At 37.2% G+C, this 15,756-nt stretch overlaps 1 protein-coding gene across 11 annotated transcripts in view; it reads right to left on the reverse strand.

The window, feature by feature from the left end:
• Nucleotides 1–15,756, reverse strand: part of KIAA1109 (KIAA1109 ortholog) — a 125,136-nt gene that overhangs the window by 27,531 nt on the left and 81,849 nt on the right. For 9 of the 11 annotated variants that reach the window (XM_040583966.1, XM_040583943.1, XM_040583950.1 and 6 more), the window contains 14 exons: nt 15,319–15,525; nt 14,929–15,167; nt 14,081–14,325; nt 12,565–12,670; nt 9,128–9,225; nt 8,648–8,833; nt 7,555–7,723; nt 6,821–7,032; nt 4,610–4,808; nt 3,995–4,054; nt 2,531–2,757; nt 1,818–2,018; nt 1,480–1,610; nt 185–308 (listed from right to left, as the gene is read on the reverse strand). In XM_040583966.1, coding sequence (XP_040439900.1) covers nt 185–308; nt 1,480–1,610; nt 1,818–2,018; nt 2,531–2,757; nt 3,995–4,054; nt 4,610–4,808; nt 6,821–7,032; nt 7,555–7,723; nt 8,648–8,833; nt 9,128–9,225; nt 12,565–12,670; nt 14,081–14,325; nt 14,929–15,167; nt 15,319–15,525 — 2,404 coding nt within the window. The remainder of the gene's footprint in view (nt 1–184; nt 309–1,479; nt 1,611–1,817; nt 2,019–2,530; nt 2,758–3,994; nt 4,055–4,609; nt 4,809–6,820; nt 7,033–7,554; nt 7,724–8,647; nt 8,834–9,127; nt 9,226–12,564; nt 12,671–14,080; nt 14,326–14,928; nt 15,168–15,318; nt 15,526–15,756) is intronic. The other 2 variants (XM_040584009.1, XM_040583989.1) reach the window with 1 other exon arrangement.

A 15,756-nucleotide genomic window follows, 5' to 3' on the forward strand; every position in this document is an offset into this window, starting at 1 on the left:
ACCATCATTACAAAGGAGAAAAACCTTTCCCCGCTCCCTCCTAAAGGTACAGGGGTTGCTGAACAATTTGATATTCTTAACCTCCTTTTTTCCATTAATAACATCTTTGCTTTAATCAACATGCAGAGAAGAAAGATGCAACACAAGCACTATCATATTTTTAATGTAACTTAATACTGCTCACCCTCATACTGGATCTGCGTAGCTTTTTACGAACATCCCGGCGGATATCATTCACAGCCACCGACTCCAGCTGCTGATAGCGCTGAATTTCTTGATTTATAGTTCCTTCACTTGCACCTAATTTTCTGGGGATAAATCATGGTTGAGTTATCTTACAAATAGGTGATATTATTTTCACCACTTCAAAATCTGTGTTGCAGTGATACTCCGCTTTCCCCGGGAATGATCCCATGTTCTAATTTTTTGCAGTAGTTACTTATGACCAGTGCCAAATATAGCTGCAGGAGATTTATTTTGTTTCATGACACAACTTTTTGTTCGGTGTAATATTCTGAGGACTCTCTGATTTTTAAGGTTTCTGTCTCCAGGTGACTTTGCAAAGCAGAATGAGGATGCAGAACAAACTAGCATGCAGGGAGACCCCCAAACAACAGTGCTAGCATGATGCTAAATAAGGTGGAGAATAAGAAAGGCTATGCAGCAACAAACTTGATTCAAAAAGCCCTAGCTGTAACAACCAGATCAAGGACCTTCTATACTTTCAATCACAACAGCTCTCTAAAAACAAACGTAATTGACAAATCTGAGAATCCACAGCAGGATGAAGAAAAATCCTCCTGCTGTAACAGTCCAAAGCTTCTGTATTATTTAACACATCGTTACCAAGCTCTACCCTCCCATCCCAGACATATCCATTTATAGTAAGTCTGTCTTAGGGAAGGGGGGAGAAGAAAACCCCAACCAAACCCACAAAACCCAACAAACCACGACTGTGAAAAATTATTCATAAAATTCACAGAACTTCAGATGAAATGTATGAAATTGGAAAGAATTCTTTCTTCGGGGTTTTCTCAAGTACAGCATATGAGATTTAATTTTAAAATATCACCTACGAGATGCAAAAATACTCAATTTAAATATTTTTTTCTTCTTCCAGTGACAAAGACTAAGGTTATTACAGTCACAAAGTAATATATTCTGTTAATCACCATGATAATAAATCAAGATGGAACTATAATTTTGAATCAATAGGAAACTGATTATAATCAGCCATTGTGATTCAGAACCAGAAAAAGTATAGACTAACACTTGGGGAAGAAGTTGAGAAACTTGAGAGACTACTTGCATGTATATTTTTTCCTTATGGAATCCAAAACAACAATTTTTTATTTTTCAATAAATACAACAATTTCCACTTGACCATCACGATGCCACAAAATATGTGATAAGAAAAGAAAGTCAGCTGCAGTTTTTTATTCCCAAACTTTGTGCAAGTTAAAGCAAAACTCAACTTACTTTAAGTCATCAATAACTTTAGCCTGCTCATTGAGTTCTCGAATATCGACTAAACGTTTCACATATTTTCTTCCTCGTTGTTCTCCAGTTTGGATACTAGAAACTCCCTGCCGTCGGTGATCAACAATCTCCTATTTAAAATAAACATTCAATTAATGCCCTCATCAAAAATTGGGCATTAGCATAATTAAACAACAGGCAAAGAGAATTTCACACCATAAAATTTGGACTAGTGCATGCAAAAGAATCAGTTTCATCTCAAAAGGCAGCTGATTGGATTTCTTTTCCAGTGATCCAAAACCCATCATTCAATCAGACACACTGTAACTACTACATACATGTCCCCACGAGCAGGATCTGCCTGCTTTCATATGTGATCTGCTAGACTGGAGAGAATCACACCTCGCTGACCCCAATAGATATTCTACAGGAACAGAGTATCGATGGTTTGGGGGGCTCAAACCCAGGAGGTGATTTACAATCCGCTGCCCAAATGTTAGCTTGCGCACATCTCCACATAATGAGCCTCCACCTGATTTCTAAACAACAAACAGGAACATTAGTGTTCTGGGATAACGTTTTCACTGTTGGCAGGCAAGAGACATTTAAGATAGCCATTAAAGAACACTGTTAAAATGTTGTTATGTGAAACCAAACCGCAAGGTCAGCAGCATAGCAGGTAGAAGTACCGAAAAAGAATTTTTTTCATTTGCTCGTGTCAGTAACTTACTCTTTCTCCTGTTAAGAAAAATCCATGTACAGCAACAGCTTTTCCGGTTAAGGCACCTTAAGTTAGGTATTGTGTCTTCATGTTTCAAATCTAGATTGATATTTCCACATAGCACCAGTACAAATACAATCTGTGATTTCTTGCCTTTGAGGCTTGAGGTTAGAAAACTAACACACAAGCTTTTCTGATTTGCAACAAGAGTTATATGAGCTATAAGGAACAGCAGGCTGAACTTAACTCAAGCTAAGGTCTTTCTATTTGACTGAAGACTTTGTCATACTTTTTCCGATTAGCAGCACTTATTTTGGTTGATTCACTTACTGCATGTATAGTAGGAGACATAGTGTCAACTTCATCCTCATCGGAGAGGTCAGCTATGTTTACAGAGTTGAGGTCAGCGATATCATCAATGTCTTCTTCTCCTGTCAATGTTGTGAGAGTGTTGCCCAAAGCATTCAATCTTTTCCCAATGTTTGGATCCATGTGGACATCTATACCACACATCTTCCATAACACATTCAGCGTCCAGGTCCCAGCACTACTACTTTCTGTATCAACAAACAAACAAAAAAAGTTTAACTGTTTTACCTCTTAGTGTATACTGAGTTACGTCCTAGTTAGCCAAGACAGTGTTTATCAGTTACAAAGAACTGTCTTTCCTGCCTACTCTGAGGAAAACATACTCTACAACTGAAATGCTTGCTGGAAGTACTTCACAGCTATGGAGTCAGTATTTCTTTAACAAGTGATGTACATGGACAAACCTAATGAAAATATATTCCCTTTAGCCAAGCTGATGACCAGGAAAGAGCATCTCAAACTTCAGCTCTTAGAATTGCAGCCAAGCATACTATTCCAGAACAGGTTTTCTAACAGTGAGAAACCTAAAGGATGTGTATCTGCATGTAAAACTGCTGAGCCTGTTTACAGTTTCAAGTCTTGGATGCTGGAAGATGTTACAATTTATGTGTAATGTGCCTGCTGAATACCCTGTCTTCCCAGGATTTTTCTAATGAGTTCCACCTTTCAGCATCAAAATACAGAACCTGTTTTAAGCAGAACTACACAAGATACTGTTTCTCCTTCTACATGGATTCGTCCTGGTTTTCACCATTCACAATTCCACGTAAGGACAATTTTCAATAGCTGCAGCATGCATTTCATTTCCATGTCTCCTCAGCACAAAAAAGCAAGCGGGGGACAATGAGTGAAACTACAGGGACATGAGACACTGCAGGTGCAGCGTTTGGACAGAGACGAGATGAAGCAAGCAGCAAGTATGATGACCAAGACAGAGTATGCCAGGTATTTCCAAGCCCTCTGGAGAATGTCCAAACAACTCAGTAGGGTAGACCAGGAAGAGAGGGAGTTTGGGAAGAACAGAAGCTGTCTCAAAGTGGTGAGGGAAGAATGAGGGCTCAGGATGCAAAGTCTCAGCATTAGGAGGACTGGAAGATTTAGCAGTCCCTAGGACAGGAAGCAGTAGGGCCACACTGCTGAGAGAGGACTATTCTCCAACCAAGGAACAAACACACATACACCGTGTCTTTTCCTGCAGGTAAAAATCTAAAACCAGTGTGGCTGATGTGACTCAGAGCTTGGAAGAGCTTGGAAAGATGAAGCAGATAAAAACATGGAGGAGTTTTACCAAGAAAACAAAATACTAAACAAAAAGAAAAAAAACAAACCACCAACTAAATTACAACACAGTTAGAGGACTTAAATGTCATATTTTATGAATGTTTTATTTATATAGGGCTTGATATATTAAAAGAAGTTTATTACCTGCTGCAGCCTGTCCTGTTGTCCTGGAACATACTTCATATGTACCATCTGGCACAACACCTATATGAAACATATACACAGGTAAGGGAGACAGTGAAAGTTGCTTTAGGCCTTCCAAATTCCACCTCAGTCTCTTGCCATCCACAATTAAAGCATGAGTGGTGTTGGCTAGGAGGTTTAGTTTTAATTACCACTGATTGACTTTTCTTTTTTAGTAAAGAGAATCTACTTGGTAAAATCCAAATTTATATCAATTTAAAATTCCACAGTTATCCCAGTAAGTTTTTAATAGTTTAATATAGATTATTTTTTCTTATCTGTCTTTCATTATGGTGAAGATTCTAGGATCTTATGAAATTACATAAAAGCAACACATGCAACTCTTCCAACATCTCTCAGACAGAACTTACAACGAGACATATAGGAACAAAGTTATTAATAAGGAAAACCACAAAGGAATACAACCTTTTAGATACATATTATTTTGCTTTCAAAAGGCCAAACTATTTTATCTTTTCTGGGGGAAAATTGAGCAGTTTTAAAAGTCACAGGAACAGGTAAAAGTGGATTTATATCTGAAATACTACTGTCCAGTATGAAATCACACCCACTTACATGCATTCATGACTAGATCTCCTCTTATTTCTGGTTTCCAGTCATCCCAACTTGTCTCGAAGCCATCAGCAAAGCGGATACAGAAGTTTTTAAAATGACCTTTGCTAACTAAAGACTCCGAGGAGCAGGCAGTGATTAACGTGCTTTCAATAGTCAGGACTAAAGCAGAGCCAGTGTCAAGATCTGCAGTGTGGTTAGACTGGAAAATAAAATCACAGAGAGAATTTACTGGTCATGGCAATGTCAAAGTGATAATTGTACATGCGTTAAATGCTGTTTATCTTTCCCCACTAGAAAACCAATCCTCTTCTTGTATCTCTTTGTATTTTTTCCTTCTACGCACAAAGTTTCAAAAGCATCACATCTGTCCATACAATGTCTTGCATCGTCGTTTCCTAAATACAACACCTAAAGTGTAAACATATTAGGGCATCTGGAGTCAAGCTTATCTGGAAAAGGAAAGAAAATCCGTATATGATCAAGGATTATATCATCACAAGCTATGAACCGTTTGACCCTACGACCACAGAACACATGCCCAGGATTGATTCTGTTCTCCAAGAAGTGCTGCACATGAATTGATTGAACAATGATGAAGAGTAGCTTTAATTTTTACATGATTTTGTGGTGCTTATTTTGATATCTACAATTATGCCATGTCTTAAATACACAAGCTGATTGTTTTCCAGTCCTTTGTATACAAAGGTCTGTAATTTTATTTACCTGCAAAAAAGGCCACATATTCTGTTCTATAATGATAGAATCCTTTTGATCCAGTGTAAGTATTGTGAACATGCTATTCTATATACAACTTAAGACTTTGTGAGCCAAAAAAAAATTTTATAATTTACTATAATTTGTAACACATAAAATGCCATCTGCTTTGTCCATAGCTGCCAGATGGAAGATTCCCAATCAAAATGTTATGTCATTATAACTTCTAGGTTACTGGCCTCATTACTCCTTTATGTCTCTATGTATTACGACTATTTTCTTCTATATCATTAAAATGATTCATTCCTGTTCTGGAATTATTCCCCATTAAGAATACACCCAGTCCAACATAGGAATGGTCTCTGAACCCAAGGTTTTCTCTCAAAGCCATTAACATCACCTATCCTAATAACGTTCCAGTTCCACTGTAGTATCTTCAATTTTATACTTAAGTGCAGATCACACCTTCGCATTATATATGAAGAGACAGGCACAACTGCAGTCATTTCTAAGAAAGGCACAACAGAGGGAATACAGGTCTGCACAGAATTGTTTCTTACATGAGAATAAACACAGAGATGTTCATGAAAGCTAGGTCCACCGATTCAGGTACTCTCCTGTCTATCTGAAGACAGAATCAATGAGCAGAGCTAAATGTCATTGAGGAATGTGCTGGATCATGCTACGCTGGCTGTCAAGAAACTCGGCAAACTGTAGAGCCAGCGAAGGAGGAGCTGCATGGCCACAAAGCACACCCTGAGAACGCATTACTGAGCTGTGCATCGTTAAACTTAAGACTCAAAAGAGAGCTCAGAAACATAACGCAGTGCATGTTCCCTTACAGAACAAGCTGGGTTAACACACTGCACAATGCCCTGTGTAGGCATTACTTTAATACAGAACCTAGTTAACTGCACATTAAACAATACATCATCTTGTGTAACATATTAGCCTTACCCCCTACTATAATGATACACTTTTTGTCAATGACTACATTTTCAATATCTTTAATCCAATCTGAGTAAATAAAAGTAACCGTTTGAAAACATATATCTATATATGTCATAGTTATTCATAGCCTCATTCCTTGTTTTAATTAAACAAACGAATCAAAACATAACATTAAAGCCAACAGTTTTCAGAGTTTTTCTATCTATAATCATATGAAAAATAAAGGATTAATTGGGATTTGTGATGGAAGCTTTCAAGAAAATACGTTCCATTTGAAACACTTCCAAGGACTTTCCAAAGTGCTGAGCTCTTATGCGGTGTAAACAAGAATCCGCTACATTTCCCCAAAACACACATACGAACTGAAACATGCATAACCCCAGGTCTTCTATAAATGAGAACACCGTTTCTATTACAAGCAATGTCACTATTGCAACTATCAGCATGCTATAACTTTTGCACTGGTGTGATAAAAAATTACATTTGTGGACATTGGGTATTTCAACAGACTACCAACAGTCACATCGCTTTAGACATTCTGATTACCTGAGGTGTGTTTGTGATGGGCAGGCAAATTCCTAAGTCATTGACAGTCAGCTGAAGAAAGAGGGTTCCAAAAGCCTGTGCAGAGGTTTGCTGGATTCCAGGCAGCATATCTACTACTTCTTTTGTGGCCATATGAATATCTTTATGTAAAGCCATTCTCTGTTCATTCCAGTTGTCATATGCAGCCTTGTAGTTCAGCCAAAAGAGCACAGCTTTATGAAGAAAACAGAAACGTTTCATTAAAATCAACGCATACCCCCCCCCCCAAAAAAAAAAAGCACATTCACTACATAAAGTTAATATTTTTTTTTTCATTTTTACTGTTTCTCCATTACTTGAAGACACTGTATGTACAACACTGGATGGACACACACATATATTCGGAAGTAGTGAAGAGCAGTTGCAAAGGGCAAGGTGGACAAAGCCAAGCATTTAGCATCAAAGTCAGCATGTTAAAATAGAGAAGGCGACGCCATTATTCATTTGTGAAGACTTACAAAAGCAATTTCCTCCAAACCATCTGAAAACGCATCACCTTAGCAAATGGAATTTTTGACAGGAGGAATTTTAACCTACATGCATGCAGTAGATCTCCTACATTTCCCAACTACCTAACATTTTGATTTAACATGAAATATACTGATGTTGAATAGTCAAGCCTCTTGAAAAAAAAAAACCCAAAACATAGCTTCCTCAGTATTAAGCCAAATTTGTAGCAATTATCTCTTCAATACCTCTATCAAAGGCCACAGGCTGAGCAAAAACAATTGGTCTGTTCAAAGTAATGAGGACGGCTTCTCTATCTGATGAACCACTGATTTCTTCTCGGAGAGCATTTCTTAATCCAATTCTTGTTTTGAAATAGGCAACTTGATGAAAGTCTGAGCCAGCTTCTTCATAAACCTTAAAACGTTCAAAAATTGGGAACGGGGAGGGGATTGCAGCAGGGAGGAGTTCAGGGGTAGGAAAAAAATTTTAAAAGCAAATCACTGCATTTGACAAAATGTGAAATTACAACAAGAAGTAAAGCTGTCTCCTTTACCCTTTTTCTCTTCTAGCCAAAGCTCCTTTCAGGATATTAAATTTTCTTACATCAGATTCTGATTGCAGTGTTCTTTTCCTTATTTATTATAAAATGTAACTAAAATACCTATTTATATACCCAGATATACAATTGTGACAGTACATTTATAGGTTCTAAGATTGGTATTTATTCATTTCTAGGCATCACAAAATACTTTTCTATCATAGAATTAGTGACTTCACGTTAACAGTGGGTTTAAGACTACAAGATACAACTGTCAAACTAAGACAGACACACTAGGTCAAAATGTAGGTCTAGACAAGTCTGGGTCTTGTCTGGTCTTATTATTGCATTCATGTACCCTAAAAATAATAGCATTATCAACAAAAATTTTAAATTGGACTCAGTAGCATGGCCAGTACTGTTGCAAAGGGCTAGTAAGTTCCGAGATATTAACAGCATGAGAGAAATTAAAGAAGAAGAAAAAAAAAAAAAAAAAAAAAAAAGGGAAAGTAAAGAAGAGCCCATACTTCACTCCTTCCATCTTCAATGCACATACACTGGCCTTACTAATTCTCCTGAAATGTCATCCTCCCTTCTTGACTCAAATGAGAAAGTTTATTTTACATGACTAATTTACCAAAATACGAGGGCATATTGATGAAGTAAATTTCCACAACTATGTGCTGCAGAATGCTTAAACTTTTATTACAAAAAAAAAAAGCTAAAACCCCCACCCAGTCATGTATTTTTTTAATCCCACACTATGAAGATCACCACATGCAAAGATGATGAACACTAACCTGATGTTTAACAATCTGTCCTAGTGCCAGATTTAAATCCACCTGGCATTTCCCAAACAGTTTGAGGTAGCTGCTACTTCCAGGCATTGCTTTGGTTTGCAGTCTGTTTGAGAGTTCAAGTTCTATCAGTCCAGTTTCAAATCTCACAGCTCGCATTGAGGGAGTTGTAGCTGTCACTTGAATTCCCTAGTGAATAAGAAAGGTACAACATTATTGGGATCTAATTCAGAGACATAAAGAGAAGGGAGGAAAAAAACCCAAACAAAACACGCAGCAAAACCCCCTTTTCACCGTGCAGCAAAAAGAGGACGTAACAGTTTTTCAAAATGCAGTGCTACTAAGCTGTCTTAAAAGATTACAGGAACCAAACTCAAGGTCTTTTTCTCCACGCAGATTATTCCTAATTCATTAAGATTTGAGGTAAAAATCCAAAAACCATCAATAGTATCTAGGACTGCTGTTTTGTCATCATAAGATTACCTTAAACTGTAGGCTTAATGAGTAAAGAAGAATTTTTGGTTTTTCGCCATCAGTTGTACCATCATGTTCATTCCAAAGAGGTATTGGCTGCTCCCCTCCTGTACACATTAAATATGCACATTCAGAGTTTTAACACAGCAAACATTTTCAAACAAACAGATACGAAACCAAAATAAAGGTGACAGTGAATTAAGCCGCATTTTAAACAGTCACTAGTTGAAGATTTATAAAACCAAATATAGGCTGAAGATGTAAGACATCAGTGCAGATTCAGGTTGTTACAGATAACGAATAGCTCTCTACTAACTGTACTAAGTCTCTGCGTCTCTAACACTACTACTAATTCTCGTGTTCCTCCCTCCCGGGAAACTTCCCACAGGAAGGCTCAAAGCCTGTAAGGAGTAACACCTAGTTTTCAAAAAGATACATTGGTGTAGGAGCTGAAGAGTATCTCCTAATTATCTGACAATAAAAATTAAATACTTGAACGAATACCATGCAAATTACATGAAAAGAGGATTTGAAATTCTATCAGTATTTTTTCAATGACAAGAGGAAAGAGTATCCTGTGATTATTTTATTTTTGTGTTTCCTTCCTCATCCTGGCATATTTCATCCCGCGTCACATATTCCCACAAGCCCTAAACTGAAGGAGCAATCCCGGTTTAAATTCTCCTTGAGATCTGATCTACGTTCAGTCTCAGTTTACGGGAAGGTCTTGTTGCTGGAAAGGGCTAAGTCACTCTCTCCATATATGCCAGTTCTTCTAATTAGATAAAAAATAGACAGTTAAATTGCAGATTTAGAAAAAAACACCCACAAGCACACAACAACAGTAAGTTTTTGTCACTCCGTTTTTCATCTGGATATTTCTTCTCCAAATAGTTTTAACAACCTCCTCCTCCTTTTGTTGTTTAGGGTAGGGGTGGGCGTATGTGTGAGTGTTAAGTCCCATCCCCAGATATTCTCAACTAGGATCACGTAAAACTACAATGGCAACCTAAGGGTTCTGAGCAAGAAAACTAACTCATCCTTCATATATTCTCCACATGCATATTACAGGCTATTTTTGCAATGACATTTCTTCACAAAGTTTACAATGCATTTGCCAGTTTAAAAAAGAAAAAAGAAAGAAAACAGATACCACTTTTAAATAAAATTTCTCCATCTACACTCTCACTTAAATGAGCGTAATTTTCTTGAGTGAAACTAAATTAAAAGTTAGACTTGAATCTTTACATAAACCAGTGCAGAAAGTTCCAAGAGTCTGAAAGCTGACACCCGCTGTCTGTAAATCAACACTGCCCTCAGCTTGCAGATGGAACTACTATGAACTGCTTTGTTCATTACCTAGCCTTCAATCTGTGCAACTCCACCTTAAATAATTGGTACTTACCCGGGTTTTATATAAGGATAACATGCATTCGATATTTTAGTGCAACAGAAACCATAAACAGAAAAAACACTTTAGTATACTATCCTAAAAGGAATTCTCAAGCCATGTAAATTATTTTGTTGCAAGTCAGAAGGACAAAAGCTGTCTTCCAGGCCCACTGTTCTGCATTCAGCACCCAGACCCATGGATCACTGGCAGCTGACTACATTCCTGCTGAATTTCCAAACTATGGAAGGTAGCAGTCACATTTCAAAAACCATCAGGCTGCTAGTCCTAATACAAATTTACGGTCTGGAAAAGCAAAAAACCAGCAATGATACCAAATTCCTCATATAAAACAGAGGAAAGAATGAACTCTAGAGACTGAGAAATGTTGTAAAAGAAATCTAATACAGGTTTCCCTTTTTACCACTTTATGCTCCTCTGTAAAAACTGTTCTAATAGAAGAATGACAGCTGTTGAAGGTTAATTCTTCCCCTAAGTGTTCTCTTACTACTCAATGCTAATATATTTTGCGTGAAACAAACATCAGGGTGTTTTAGATTTGTTCTTCTCATTCAGGGATTCTGACATTTTCTATTTTCTCCACTGCATCGAATCCTTCCTAAATATAAAAAATCAGTTATATTTCTACGACAGCTTTTTAGGATAACTCAAAAAGTGTTATAATTAATACTACTTGACATTTCACCTGCTTTTGAGTATTTATTCACATTTGTCATCCTGTAATATTTTCTCTCAAACATACATCCTTCTTCCTCTAAAAACATAACTAATGAAATTCATATTCCCTTTACCTCCCCTGGTTATTCTTCTTTCTTTTTACCTTCTTTATTATTATTTCTTAGTAGGCAGACAATGTTTCTTACTCATTACTGCTTGTCCTTCTAATTCATTTACTGTTTACCCTCATCTGCCAATTCCTGTTTTGACCTAAAGAACAACAAAACGCTTCCACAGTTCTTATTTGCTTTTCTGTTAGTCTCCTCATCCATCATGTAACATCCACTGTAAATTATATTCCTGGCTTTTCTTAAAACTATCAAATAATATCTAACGTGTCAAAGCTTCCAGTCCTTATGTTTTCCCTCAGAGTAGTCACATATCAGAAAAAATAGGGTAATTTTGTACTCTTTCTTCTTTATTTTTTTTTTTAATTATTTTCTCCAGTGCGGAGGGTGATAGAACTTGTTTGCCATTAAAATATTACTGCATGGCAGAAGTTACCAGCTTTTTGGTTTGCTTTCAGTTCGTGAACACAGACCAAGTCTCTAACAGTAAAAACTACAAAGTGAGTGGACCTGGTTTTAAATGCTGTGTAAACTGTGACTTGGTCAAACAGAGTTTTCTATGTAAGAAAATAAATGTTTTATAACTTTGGCTGTCTAACATCAAACAGATGAATACACAATGTAGACTGCACCAAGTGATTTTGGAACTCTTCTCTAACTAGGTTAAAAAACCCACTATTTTCTTCTGAAAGTTTTTTGAGAACAGAAGCCAGCCTAAATGACAGAAATAATACAGTAGTTTCTAAGTATACAGCATGAAACACAAAGCAATCTAACGAATAGCCAAATGCCTTTTTCAACCAGTTCTGAAACACATAACCTGCTATCAAAAGAGCTAGGAATCAGCAGACACTAATACCAATATTGACACTATTTTCCCCGGACGCAGCTGTTTTCCTTTAAGAGTATATGCTGATGTTATTTTAAGAAATTCATTGTCACAATCTGCATTTTATAGGTAAACAAAGTGAATACAGACAGTAAGCCAAGTAAGATCATGTCACAGACACAAAGGCTAGCATCCAAAATGATGAACCATTCTGCTTCCCAATAAAACACCTTATTCAGATAGAGCTACAAAAACTTCCCAGAGCCTCTGTTGCTACTTCCAACTCCAGCTCTGCTGCTCAGAGTGCCAGATGCAAAGGACAACCTCTGTGAAATAAACAGCTCATCCAAGAGCTACACAACGTTGCCATAAATGAGGTTTAAGGATCTCACTTAAAGTTGGTTTTAAGTGTTCTGCTTACCTGAAACCTTCTGTATGACTTCATTTACTTCCTTCATGAACACTTTTTGCACAAATACTAAGTGATTTAAAAGATCAGTTGTGAGATTATGTTCGAAAGAACCAACCTGCAGAAATATAAAATTTTAGAACAAAACTTTAAAAGTTAACATACATATGGCTTCACGACAACACATTTTTAATTTTCAGGCATACCTTTTCAAGTCCAATTATATTGTTATTGGCATTAAAAAAAAAAAAGAACATTACATAGTTTTGTCTTGCCATTTTTCTGCTGTGAATACCTATCAGAAAACTGAAGGACATACACTATTATATTAAAAGGTTTATTCTCCTGTTTAAGTTTAGCTGAGACAATAAAATGCAGGACTCTATTAAGGTTCAGGGATGTGTGCAAAATGCTACTGAATTTCAGACAGTAAATTGTTACCAGAACAAAACAGAAATGAGCTGTCAACCTCTAAAAGTACGTTATTCTAGTCACTGTATATGAACAAGTTTACCGATACCTTCAGTGGCAAACTTATTATGTGTCCAATCTAATATTAAAGAATATTCCTAAGGAACTGGAGTCTGCCCAAGAATGTTTAAATTCACCATTAAGGTTTTTAAAGTAAAATTATGATACAGATATTTTCTAAAACTACTTGCACTTGGCTTTTGCCTTTGCTAAGCAGCCCCTCCCTCTTTTTTTACATGCTCAACAAATTCAAAAACCATTCCGTTCAATTCAAAGAAGGTCCTTCTTCAGCCAGGAAACAACTCAAATAGGTTAAACAAAGAGCAGCACCTAATGAAACTTCTCCCATGAAGACACACATGTCAGAAATCTCAATTATGAACATGCTGGATCATTTTTCCGACCAAAGAAAAAGTTAGCAGAAAAGCCCCGCATTTCCCCACCAGATAGGTTTCTTTTAAGCAGCACCACTTTTCTCTCTGTGAAAAGCAACCATGGAAATTGGTACAAAAATAGAGCTGGTGAGTAGAACACACTGTGTCGAACAGAAAATTTTGTGTCATTTACTAAGGTTATATATAGCTTCTCCTAGCCATGGAGCTGCCTAATCATGAAAAAAAAAAAAGAAGTTATAAACCAATAAAGTTATTTTTCATTTTTTAAATATTACTTTTTGCAAAATATACAACTATCTGATGCATTAGCATCAGCTTTCGATTTAAAATTATACTTTCTTTGAATCATCAGCATAATATACTCCTCTGCTTCACTAGTGAGAAATATTGTCATTCCAAACTGTTTGCACAAAATATCATATTCAAAATCCTCCGATATAGTGGCCTTGAGTGCTGAATATGTTTGGCTGCTCATCAAACTAAGGACTGAGAAAGTTCTATTTCAGTGTCACGCATTCACAAATGCTCTATTTGGATGAACCTGTAAACCTGAGAGTGCTGAAGCACGCAGATCACAACAATAATATGAAGATGCACATACAGAAAGGTAACAGAATGGAATGAACATGCTGTCAAAGATGACTACTGTCTTCAATACCTACTTCAGCCACACAGCGTAAGTAGTTCCCCTGTAGATAATAGCCCTGCTTGGCAGGGAGTTCATCTATGCTCCAAATTTGGTCTGAGTAGGTATCGTGTTCTTCCATGATGTATTTGCCTGACATAGTGACAGGAGGAAGGTTGAGACTTGCCGAAGGAGGAATGGTCGACATATCAGTGGCAGAGACTTTTGAAGTGAAGCGCAATCTGTGACTTGGAAGCTCAAAATTAAATCTAGTTTGGGCCCCTATAAAAGGAAGATGGGGAAAGAAAGGGTATAAACTGGCAAAATGATCTTTTATCCATCCTTAAATTTAAAGAAACTTTTGGAATAATAATAATAATAAATGATCTTTAAGCTACTATTGAAGTGCATAGACCTCTAGAGCTATAAACACCCATCACATGATTCTGGGTTTTCTTAATTTTTGAAGACAATGAAGACCTCACTGTAATTACATGGAGAAGGGAGTCATACAAACCTCCTCATGTATTGAGGCTCTATAAGAGTATTCTCAAGTAGCCTTACAAATCAGAATACAGTTAATTGAGGATCATAAACTGATTTTAGCAGTTAAAGGGAAGCTTCCTGAGAGGAAGCTATATATGAATGTATATACATGTCTTCATCTACTCTCATATGCAGCCTCTGGCAATTGTGTATAGCAACAAGAGAGTAAATTCTCTGTATGGCCTCATCTGATTGAAGTCCACAGTCAAAAACATAAGCTGACAGCAACAGATTCAGAGCTCTAGCTATAATTCAACAGAAATATCGAGTCCTCTTGGATGCTTCTAGCAAGACCAAACTATCAACCACAATGTTTTTAGAGTTTCAGAGAACTGTTACCTGTCATTCCGTGACTCCTCATTCTTCCCATCTTATATTCCGCCTTTAGAGATGGCAAGAGTGCTGCTCCAATAGCTATACCATCTATCATGGCACTGAATTTAAGAACGATGGGCTTCTTTTCTAAGCCTTCTGGGAGCTGTGGAAATTCATTTGTTTCAACAGGCGTTTGATTAATACTCGTGGGAGTCTTTTCAGAGGGCAAAGGAGTCGCAACATCTTCTTTGGTAGGCTGGGGCCTATTCACCAAGACAAAGATCAGAAAATACATCTTGTTATTCTAACACAATAGACGACCAGCCTGACTCTCCCCCATAGGTTTGGATTAGCCCACGCCTGTAACGGGACGCCAACAGCGGCATTCCGAAGTGCCATGCAAGCAGCACTCACGCAGTTGATGGCTGCCTGATGAGATCCGAAATCTGCTTGGAGAGCTGGTGAGAGCTGCGCACCATCATGCTGTGCAGCGTGGCAGGGTGCTGAGGGATGTTGATGCTGATGGCTCCAACTTTGACCACAGCAGCGTTGTTTGTTTTCAGCCCTCTCTGGGCACTATACAGGGCCTGGGATTTGGCAATACTGCATTTCACGACAGTTCTAACAGAAAAGGAAATAGGATTTATTTGCACATCTTTCAAAACAATTACAGTTTTATGTTAATTTTTTTAAGCGTTACTTGAATTTTAAAATATTCGTAGAAGCGATTTTGTTTATAAACTATGTCCACATTCCTTTTTCTTTCACTTTACACACACAGATGCACTACATGCCACAAACAACTACACTACATTTAAGAGAACCACAAGTCATGCATTGGAAAAATACCCG

The sequence above is a fragment of the Falco naumanni genome, chromosome 1 (genome assembly GCF_017639655.2).
Source record: "Falco naumanni isolate bFalNau1 chromosome 1, bFalNau1.pat, whole genome shotgun sequence".
NCBI classification, from domain to species: Eukaryota; Metazoa; Chordata; class Aves; order Falconiformes; family Falconidae; genus Falco; species Falco naumanni.